Here is an 11,843-nt window from a genome sequence, read left to right on the forward strand (position 1 = left end):
CCAGAAGAGGAGCTAAGATCAACGGTGGGGAGAAAGTCAGCTGACACGGACTGACAGGGGCAGAAGACACTTGTCTGACACGAGCAGACCCCTCAACCACCCGCATTAAACACTCTGAGCAGTGCACGTGTCGACCGACCTGTGGAACGAGCGAAGATGCCTCCGCGGGATCTAGGGGGAAACGCAGACCTCTGCGTGATGGACACAAGACACTAGAAGATAAGGTTCCAACGGTCTTCAGAGATGGGTCCCACATTCCTACCTTATAAATACCCAATCTCCACAAAGGGGGATGGGGATCGAAGAAACATCAGAGGAGAGAGAGAGAGAGAGAATAGCAAAGGTAAGGAATCCCATAGTGGAGAGAAATATGTAAACCCCAAGTCATTCAAACTATTCGTGTAACCGTGAATAATATAGCAGAACAACAAACCCCGTGGACGTAGGCCTTAGTGCTGAACCACGTAAACCTTGGTCTTATTTACATTTCAGCACTTTGCATTCATTTAGTTCCGCATGCATTTGCTTATATATGTTGTTTTCCTTTTATATTTGTACCCCATGCATAATCGCTACGCATGGGGAAGTTGTAGGAGGCCATGATAAACCCGTGGGTTTTGAGCCAATGAACCCACATCCGGGTATCATCATCGTAATCTCTTTAGACTAACAATTGATTGCGGGCATTCGGACCCCGCGTAGTTCGTGTGTCCACAAGCATCGTAATGAAAATTTTAAGAAACCTTACGGACTGCTGGGCCATAGAGCAGACACCATTGTCATTACTATGTCTATTCTTACAAGTGGACTACTGTATATGAATGAATGGATCAAGTGTCACCTGACCTAAAAATGTATGTATGCTTACTAATTTCGCTTTTTTCTTAAGAATTGATTCTATTTCCCACTTTACATGCAGAAGGAACTGTTGCATTCTACTTGAATATAGACTAAAAACCAACTTCCTAAAAGCCAGGCCATCTAATACTAAAGCAAATACGCTTTCCCAGCGGCGCAATCGCAGTGTCTGCCTCACCGATGATACTTTTAAGACAGGGTACGTATATGAGAGATCAGTTCAACCAGGCAAATACAGAACCTTGAAATATCCATGGTCAAAATTGCCGAATGTATTGAGGTGATAAAAAGCATAATGAATTACCAACTTCCGACAACCTAACATCAATTTGGCAACTTCGAATTTGACAACCTATCCTCTCTTTTTTTTATTATTTTTTGGTAGGTAGGGCAACGGTTCGTTTTAGATTAGGGTATTTTGCACTTATATTTGCAAATATTTACGGAAGCTTGAGGTAGAAGAATGCACCTCAAGTAGGGGCATTTTGGTCTTTTAGTTGAACCAAATTCTTTTAAGACCCTAGCTTTACCTTTTCCTCTTCCTTCTTCACATTACTCCACTCTGCTCTTCTTCTCACTCACCCTAAAAGAGAACAAGGGCATGGCTCAAGTCAAAATAGAAGATTGCAGTAGAGAAGAAGAATATGAGACTACTTACTTTTTTCAATCTGAGGCAAATAAGAAAAAAAAACAGATGCTGGTGCTGGTAGCAGCAGTAAGAAGAGGAGAATAAAGACTGGCACCAGTAAAAATGGTGGACGGTAAAAGATTCCGTATTGGAAATGGTGCCTCGAAGATGAGCTCCTGGTTCTGAATCGTATGGTGGAATTGGAAATCAGGGTCCAAGTTGATAGTTGGCCTAAATTCTATGCTCATATCAAGTGTCTTCTGCAACCTCCTACAATTGAGCTAAGTCAGTTGGAAAGAAAGGCCAACCATTTGGAACGGGATTACGAAGAGTTGTACGAGATAGTATCTGAGGGAGGAGAACTGCCAGATCCTCATGACCGAAAGTGTTATCCATTGATGGTTCAGATTTGGGGTTTTCCCGCTATTCTGCGTGATGTTCCTTACCATGAGATGCAAAAGGAGGTTCAAAGGAGGAGAACTTACCCACCCTTGGAGACGAGGAATTAGTCGCTTTGGTTGGGCTAAGAAATTCTAGAGCAAGCTGTTGAGATGCAGAAGATGCACCTTGCGTTCATGTCCAATATGATTAGATGTTCCATTGCTGCTGACCGTGCTGCTTAAAGGTCTAGTTAGTTGCTTTTCACTATCAAATACTAGTATTATTGTGTTAACTTTTGTTTTGGAGTAGAGAGTGTTGGTCCTCTGAACAAGATTTGAGATCAGTTGCGAGACAAGCTTGGTGATCAGCGTGGACTTGTTTATCCCTCTTCTTTGAACGGGAGGTTCAGGGTTGTGTAGCTCAGCTGTCTAATGATTACTGCATTTTCTGTTACGTATCTAGGGTGTTCCATATGTAAAGAAAGCCTTATCTAGTCTAGAGTGATCATATTTGGCAGCATTTTCGGAATCAAAGGAAGGTTTATCTCTCGACTTCTAGTTATGGGTAGATTTTAAGCATTTGGGACAATCCTGGTCTGACATCTAAATTTTGCAGATAATTAGAACAAATCTTGATAAATCTTTCATGCTGTTTGTGGAGATGGCCTAACTTTGCTATTGGCCATCTTGATATAAATTTATATTAGTATTTTGTAATTAATCTGATATATTGTTATGGTCCGATCTTAATATGAATACATGTTGTAGTGCAAGCAGAGTAGCTTTTTGTGGTCTCGCGGTGCTGGGGAAATTTGCAAAAGCTTATAGGCGTTTAGTTCTTTGGGATCTGGTAGTGAGCAACCACAGTCATCGACTATAACCAAAAATTTGGTGGAAAATCCAGAAGCTACAGAAAGGAGTATCGATCAAATACCAGACTATAACCAAAAACCAGACTATATTTGGTCGATAGTTTGGTTTTGGTCAGGCGTAATTTAAGACTATACCCGACATCAGGCGCAAATATTAGTTGCGCCCCATTTCTTTCTTTTTTTTTATAATTTGTTTTGAGTGGGTCGTACTCAAAAACCTCCGCCCATACAAAAAAACATTCCTCTTGACTGGGGCGGATTTTATACCTCCGCCCCATAATTTTTTTCTTTTTCTTTTTTATTCGATCTCGTTTCATCGGGCGGATTTTATACCTCTGCTCCACCAAATTTAGTCTTCTATCACTGCGTCACACAACGGACTAAATCCAAATTTAATCATTTTTTTTACTCTTTGATCTCTGGGTTTGATCGCACCATTGCAGTTGGGAGCTTAGAAATGGAGCAAATATTAGACTATTAGAACCTAGCCAATAAACTTAGGTGATTTGACTGTGTGTAGTGTTGTCACAATTCGCAAGGACCAGGTGAACTTCTTTTGTTTTTCCTAGATTTTGTTGTCTAATAAATGAAATAATTCTCATTTGTTCGTTATAATTTTTGTAGTGGTTATTAGGTGATTCTCATGACTTGGTTGTTGCTTAATGATTTAATGTCATTCTTGCTTCTTAGATCGGAATAACATTATTGGAAGCTTCAATACTATTCTTGATTCTCATCACTTGTTTGTTGCTTAATGATTTAATTTCGTTGCTTAATGGTTTTGGCTCCCCTGTAACTTGGAGTGAACTGTGAAGGTCTTCCTATAGACTTGATCTAAGCTAACCTGTAGGAATCTGTTTATTGATTACATGGCTTCACTAAAATATGATTGAATCATGTTCTGACATATCTTAAAACGTGTTGGCTTGAGTGTATATAGATGGTGGTTTATTAGAATCCTTCATTTTACACGCGGTCATTTTGTTAAATACCGTAACTTCATTGTTGATGCAGTTTTTATTTTATTTTCCCAACTCTTTGTTTTTGTCCTCTTTGAGTCTTTATTTTTCCATAATTTGGAGATGGGACTTGCTATTGACAATTTGTCACGTTTCATTGGAGATCATGAAGTTATATAATGACATGCTCATTCCTGCAGAATGAATAAACATGATCTCCAGAAACCTACATTGTGGCGATAAGTTACTATTAATCCCCAGAAAAGATTAATCCTCGTCTGCTCGTTGCTAGGAATTTGTTCTGTAAGAGCCAATTACAACGGGAGTTGTTTCGGCTTCAGATTTTGTTTGGTCTGAGACTTCACTTAGAATAGCCTGTTCATTCTCCGATGATGATGTTGTTGCTAATCGTTGATTTGATGTTTCATTTCCTTTGTAATTTTGTATCAATTTATCTCTTTAGCACGGTTATAGGCAAGAGGATATGCAAGCTCTTCAGGTTTTGAACATGCCACCGTTTCAACATCTGACAATATAAAAAGCTCTTAAGTGTATCAATTTACTAACTTCACTGTGGTGTTGTGCCATCCTTAGACTTGCGAAACGGGATCTCAATTATACACGAGCTCATGATCCGTTATTATAATGGTTATTTATCAAAAAGCTCTAAGTATAGAGGATTTGATCTTTTAAACCAATTTAGACATCCCATATCCCCTTAAGTTTAGCCAAATTCTCAACACCTACTAGTAAAGGGCGCACGCTAACTTACCACGGATGACCTATAAAGCTAAAAACCTAGAACTTCTAAAGCGAAAACAGCATCAGTATATTTTCGATAAAAGAGTAAAACAAACTCAAAACATAAAACCATTTTATACAGATTTAGCGAACTCGAAAAGAAAGAAAAAACTACTGCGACTATTAACAAATAAAATTTCACAAAATCGTTTTGTAATTTGTAAACACTGTGAAATCTCAGAAGCCCATTGCTGGTAAACAATAACCATTCCTAAGACTTCTGCTGGTTTGCAGCGTGAAATTTCCTCCCAGCATCAACAGCCTCCCTGTACAAATTAACAGTAAAATAAAAAAAGTTAGGGATGGAAGCGAGCAACATGAAATGTAGAGAATTTCACACATTTGTTGGTTGCCTGTATATTGTCTAGGGTCCAAAATTAGGAGAAACATTGGTAGACAAGTAAATCTAAGTCGTTGAGGAGAATTTGTTATGAGATAGTGCTATCCTTATTCATAATATAATATGTCAGGGTGAAAGTATCCTGCTTTTTGGCATTGCCCAAGATGATATGTCCAGAATCCCAGTCAGTATTTAAAATAATACAGACTAAACACTTTCCAAAACACGAACTACCAAAATTCATCACCAGATAGAAAAGGCTGAGGTAAAAACAGTGGATGATGATAACCTGAAAGCAATTGCAAGCTCCTTGCTGTCAGGATCTAGTTGAAAACCCTCATAGAAAGCATTTGCTGCTTCCTCAAACCTCTGCATTTCAGCTAAACTTATCAACCATTCAAATTGATTAAAAGAAAATCGAAGGTAAAAAATATGAAAATACAGCAGATACCTGCAACAAACGCAATGCTGCACCTTCCCTGTAACAAGCTTTATGCCAGTCTGGTCTTAGCTCTCTGCAAGCCTTGGCATCTGTTAAGGCATGTTCGGGTTGTCCCAAGCGAATATAACAAAGACTTCTGTTAGATAATAGGGTAGCATCACTTGGGTCGAAATTGATAGCCTGCAGTTGAGCCACAAATGATTAATTAAAGCTATTTAGTGAGATTTCAAGAAAAGTGCTTTGAGAAGAAAAAACCGTGAACCCGATCAATCCAGTAATTCAATCATCCTAAAAAACAGAAAAGTTGATTTTGACTGAAAAACAGAAAAGTTGATTTTGAAATTCAAATTGTCTTTCACGAGATTTAGGAGTGAAAAATTGACTCAAATAAACACTTCGTGAGAAAATATCATTTTTAACATAGGGTAATCAAAGACAAAATCTAAATAACCATCTTATTTAAATCAAGATACAAATTGATAAACTATGTGAAAGCGTTACCTGCGTATAAGCATCTACTGCCATATGAATATCGTTTCTCTTGAAAGCTTTTTCACCTCTTGATTTTGCCTCTAGAGCTTTCTTCTTTGCCTCGGGTGTAACCTGAATAAAATGTGAAAAACTTATTCGTCATCTTGAAAATCACACGTGAATAAACACAGATGCAATACAAAATACTGCAGTTCAAAAATAATTAATATTTTACACATTAGCTATTTTTATATGCCTTAAAAGTTTATCATCTACCTACCCTAGCTATGGCCCAAGCTTGTTTTTTAAATTAATAAAAATTTCTTGAAAGTATAAGTGAATGATGCTGCATATTGACAGGCTACAAATACCGAATGGAATAAAAACTAACCACCTATAAACAAACAAACAAATAGTAACAACCGCAACCCCTTTGACAAACATCATGTATTGCAAATTCGCATCAATCCTAAAGGAATAACCCAAATGCATTTGAAAGGGAATGAATTATCATATGATGGAACAAACTCAAGAGCGTGCTTTACAGTTTGCTTCTCGCGGAGTTTAAACATGAAATTCAAGCAACTGAGAAGTCAATGAAAGCACTAACTAATGATGTTTACTGTAAAATGAATCAATCTCCCAAGTCATTTTGAATCAAGAAACTACAAGCAAAAATAACTCAGCAGGCAAGAAAGTAACCTCAGGAATATTTTGTTTTTGTACACTAGTATCTTTAGACTGATCAACTTCCTTTACTTCCTGCACAATTTCAAATCAAAGGTTGACCAAATCAATGCACGAAAGAAATAAAATGTTCCCAGAACAATTAAGAATCTTATCAAAGATTTGCAACAACTCAGAAATACACCAACTACCTGCTGTTCAGCTTGCATATGTTTGATTAGTCCATCAACACTCCAGTCTGAAATAGTTTGAACAGGATTTGTCAACGGGAACAGAACCTCCACAACACCAGAATTACCTCTAGCAGCAGCAACTTGTATGGGCTTCAGACCATCCTGAGAAAAAAGCAAAAAGAAGAAAGAAAATGAAAAAATCACATCATAGTAACACTCAGCCACTAGAATATCACCAACTACGCGGTTGTAGCCATTGTCCTTCTTAGGAGTTCACTGATTCATGCATATTACACTTGAGATGCTACGCGGATCAGAACTTTCTATGATATCAAACAATTAGAGTTATTTTCATGTATAGTTAGAACCGCCAAGTAAAAGGATGTCAGAATATAGTTATAAGTTATAAAAACCTAACATTCTTTTACCAGTACAATTAAACGAAAACAACTTAAATCAAAGATCCTCCAACAAGATAGAAGGAGTCGCCATCAATTTCGATCACATTGAAGCTGTGCTATGCAATCAGACTTTTAAATACATCACTACAGAGCACAGTTAGATCTTTGAAGTTTTAAACACATAGTATTTGTAATTAAGGAGGGAACTACGTAAGATCTGCCTGTAGGGTATTGTTTTCACATATTTATATTATTTCTCCGATAAAAATATTACAAACTATGTGACAGTAATTGCTCCGATAAAAACCCTTAATTTGAAAATTATGCGAGGCTCTTTAATTACAGATAAACTTGACTACATGTGAAAACAAACTATAGGAGTTGAGCTCCCACAGTTTGGTTGGTTTCTAAAACTAAAAAGAAAAAGAAGCAATTGCCTTACCTCATCCGTGAGGTTGGGATCAGCTCCAGCTTTTATCAAGCAGTCAATAACATCAAAACCTCCAATTTCAGCAGCGATGAGCAAAGGAGATGCTCCGCCGGCAGAAATGTTTGGATTAGCCCCTGCCTGTACCGATATAAAGGCAAAAGTCAGTCCTCAATCAAATATTGCATTCACGGAACAACACCAAGAGCCTATTAAAATTATTAAACCAAACAATCTAATACAGACTTCTGTTTCTCCTCCACTCTGGTTAAACATTGATGCCTTCAGGGTTAGACGTCATCTAAATATATCTAACTTAAACTATAAATTACTCTGAGTAATCATCTAGATAGACGGGAAGTCGAAGAGTTTGACCAGCATCATCTGGTTGTGTGCCTTTGTGTTAAGAAATCTCATCCCAGAAATCATTCTGCTATTTTTCATTATTATTACGTGGTTTGCTCCATTTAAATCAGCGATAAGGGTTGTTCCATTCTTCCTACCTTTCTGGTGTAAGGAACAAGGAACCCACCTCCAGGTCGCCATGGATATAATCTATAAAACTTAATAGAAAATAAAAACTTTTACAACTTAGTGGCACACAGCCCATTGCATGCCCACTTTCAGAAAAAGTTTGCGATGAGACGTTCCCTCCTTTTGATGATTTTTCAAGACAAAGTCAAGCTGACAGTAGCTAGACGTCTGTGCATATAAAAAAATAGTGAATTCAAGTCTTATTATCCTAACAAAATATCTGAATAGATTTTCCCAAGTAGTTTGTATAAAATACGCTTGAAATACGGTAGTTTATATAGGCAGCTACTTACTACTATCTTTTGAAGAAAAAAAGCTACTACAAGAAATTCACACCTACAGCAAACTATACTGTAAAATCATATTAAGTCTGTACCCATAAACAAAATAATGGCTGGTGGAAAAAAAAGAAATTTGGATTTTGTGGAAATTAATCAAACATCTGCGAACCAATTTTTTCTGAAACACAATCGAGTCTAGAAGGGTATTTAAATTGTGTTACCTTAACTAACAGCTCTGAACATGGTAAAGCTCCGGCTGCTACAGCTGACAGAAGAGGAGTAATACCATCATCAGTTTCCGCATTGGGCTGTAAAGGTACAAACCAGAGGAAGATCAAGCTAACTAACCGAACACTTTAATTACAAAATTTAATCTGTGATAACATCAATGACCATAACTAAAAAAAACTACTTAAGAAAATTGATGAGCAAATATCTGTCCCATATGGGCTTATCATGTCACAGAGCGGTTATTAATCTCTTCTAGATTACTATGGTCTTTGTCTACCAAGCTCAGGAAAAAGTACCTTAATGATGATAAGAAAAACAAGTAGCCATCAGGCATAACATCATTACACAAGGAATAGAATACCTTGGAAGTAGTTACAGTAGTAATGATTTCACTAAGTACCATTGCTTCAAAGATGAAGAGAGAAAAAGAATATAATGTAGGCTGGAAACTCCAACGGATAACTAACGTTTGAATGGTGAAGAAAAGGAAAAAGGTTGAGAATTGCTGCATATCAACGCAACCAAGAATATAAGATACAAAATAGTATAAGGATAGATTACATTAGCGTGGTGTTCTAATAAAATTTTCACTGCATCGGGTTGTCCATGACCAGCAGCCCAAATGAGTGGTGTACCAGCATCACTCTGTGAATCAACCTCAACCACTTTGGAGAGCAAGAGGTTGAGCAGCTCAGTGTTTCCTGCGCAAATTGTCAATACTCTTACCAGTTAGCATGAATACAACTATATCTTGCATGAAGGTATAATTTCGGCAATAAGTTCCAAAAGTTTGATCTCACTCAATTCATATTTCACACGACTAGTGATCGATAATCCTCTAGTTTATGCATGGTAAACGGCATTATCTCCCACAGTGATCCCAACTCCGTCAGTTTATCTAAAGCCAAGACCACGAGGACTTCTTCCACAGGATTATCAAAGGATAGCATCAAAGCTCTTGACACAGCAATGAGTTACCAACATGCTTAGGTCTTACATCTTAAACCTTTCAATCAACTCTGAGTTCTTTTCTGTGCAACTGAATTGAATAACAGGTGTGGTGCCTTTCTTGCATAAAGTTTTAGTAAGTTTCATTTCTGACTATAGCAACCATGTTATATGAAGTTCTATTACAATAATACTAGCAACATAGAGAGGTGACACTTCAAAGTATGAGACCAGCTCCAGCTAACTACATACAATTGAAATAAGTTCCACGAAACCATTCAACTTTCTTAACTGGAAGCAGACATGCTATATATAAACTTCAACCACGCAGCTAAATTTAAGAACTGAAAGAAAAAACATAAAAGTACTAGCGGAATATACCCATTCCAGCAGCATGATGCAAAGCAGTGGCTCCTAATTCACTAGAAGCATCAGGATTTGCACCGCAATCAAGAAGATATTTGGCAATGTTATTATGTCCTTGTCTAACAGCATGAAGAAGTGGAGTATCACCTGCGAAAGCAGTAAAGAAATGCAGACACATCAAATATCCTCAACTTTTTATGATCTTTCACAGAAACTAAGAGCAAAGGCTCTACTATAAACCCAGCTTCTGTGGACCATTTTTTAACCAGAAATTTCCCAGTGTTATATGTCGATCATTCATGAGATCAACAAGCACAAATTCAGAGACGCTATATACGAAAACATAATTCTTAGTAAAAGGTTGTTACTATTAGCAGATAAAGTAAGTTGACTGCAAAAGAGAAGTTTATTTAATCACCATCCTCATCTTTTGTATTAACATCGATCTTCAATTCCTCGGCTAAGTACTTGCAAACTTCAATTTTTCCCTCTCTAGCAGCAAAATGAAATGCCCCACGTTTATTTGCATCTTTAACATCTTCAACAGTTTTCTTTAACCCTTCCCCTTCATCGTCAAGCTCTGCTGCTAGTTCTGATAAAATACATAAACAATTAAACTCAACAAAAAAAAATCCAAAAATCAACAGAAATTGTCATCAGTTAAGAGTTATTATAACTTACTCTTGAAAAGATCAAGGTCCCCAGTACGAGCAGCATTAAGAAACTGCTGAACTTTTTCTCTAACTGAAATCCAGAAGAAAAGAAGCTGTTATAGAAAAAGAGAAAAAGAAACATCAAAAAATAGAACACTAAATCTTATTGATGCCTTTTGAATACCTGCAAGAGCTTCAGAAGCATCAGGGGCCATTACGTTTTCTCTTAAATTCGTGGGTTTTTTTCTCGTTTATCCAAAATTTACTTCAGCCTAATAGAAACCATCACAGTGAAATTACATGGGTTTAGATTCATCGTAAATTTCAAAACCCTAAAAACAAACAGAAATCACTTCCTTACAATAGATTCTTATGCCTACCTGGTTGGTGTAAGCTCAGCAGAGACGGTGGTGGTGGTGGTGGTGGTGGAGGTGGTGGTGGCGCTGCAGGAATGGAGTAGTCTGCGTTTTTCTGATAGAGACGAAGACTCTAACTCTAGCTTACCACTACAGAATAGAGAGAAGGTTTACTTGGGACGAGTGGACGACTGAGGGTTTTGCCACGTGATATACCAAGAGGACGAAAAACACGAGTAAATGGACAGAGAAGAAGAAGAAAAAAAAAAGATGATTCACATCCCGGCCCGCGGGTTGTTACCGCAACACACAAGGGGATGGGACCACACTAAACCCGTGGGACTGGGCCCGCGGGATGTCCATCGTTTCCGGAAAAAAATGTTTCTACTTCTCGGAAAACAAAAGCCAAGGAGGATAGTATTATTTTATTTTTTTGCTTCAATATGTGATTTCGTAATTTGATGCCAAATTAATTTATAATTTTTCTGCTTCTAAAAAGTAATTTCGTAGTGATAATTGTCTAGCTTCTTGTATTTTGACTCCTATAAGTCGAAAAATTACTTCTGGATATGTACCCAAACATGCTTTTAGTTGAACGTACATTTTTAGAAGAATCCAATCATGAATCTTATAGTTTTACTGGATATTCAACATCTTACCCAATATAATATGTGTGCCTAGTTCTTGTTCCTCCCTCGCCATGTTTTATACTAGGATCTTTCTTGGTGAGGATGCACTTTCATCATAATCAAGTTGTTGAGGCGAACATTATTTAGTTCACCATGGGAAGTTGAAGAGCTCCGGGTATTTTTCAACTTCCTTAAAACTTTCAATGACTTTTGTGTAACTCATTGAAAGTTTTTAGGAAGTTTTTAATGACTTTTTTGTAACTCAGTTTTTTGTTTATCCAAAAAAAAACTTTTCTGTAACTCATTAATATGTTGAGCCTTGTCGTGCTCTTTTCTATGAGATCCTTCTTATATACACTTATTTCTTTATTAAAAGTATTTGGTACCCATTTCTGAGTGTCTTTAG

General features: G+C 37.2%; 1 protein-coding gene across 1 annotated transcript; it reads right to left on the reverse strand.

Moving 5' to 3' along the window:
- Positions 1–4,505: 4,505 nt before the first annotated feature.
- LOC113314461 (ankyrin-1-like) lies at positions 4,506–11,003 on the reverse strand. Its single transcript, XM_026563254.1, has 14 exons — positions 10,833–11,003; positions 10,637–10,724; positions 10,481–10,543; positions 10,218–10,391; positions 9,815–9,946; positions 9,047–9,186; positions 8,476–8,562; positions 7,455–7,580; positions 6,630–6,773; positions 6,454–6,513; positions 5,782–5,883; positions 5,290–5,460; positions 5,128–5,207; positions 4,506–4,764 (listed from the first exon to the last, which is right to left on the reverse strand). The coding sequence occupies exons 2-14, from the start codon at positions 10,665–10,667 to the stop codon at positions 4,710–4,712; spliced, it is 1,365 nt and encodes a 454-aa protein (XP_026419039.1). The 5' UTR covers positions 10,668–10,724; positions 10,833–11,003; the 3' UTR covers positions 4,506–4,709.
- Positions 11,004–11,843: the final 840 nt, after the last annotated feature.

This window comes from Papaver somniferum, chromosome 9 (assembly GCF_003573695.1).
Source record: "Papaver somniferum cultivar HN1 chromosome 9, ASM357369v1, whole genome shotgun sequence".
Taxonomy (NCBI): domain Eukaryota; kingdom Viridiplantae; phylum Streptophyta; class Magnoliopsida; order Ranunculales; family Papaveraceae; genus Papaver; species Papaver somniferum.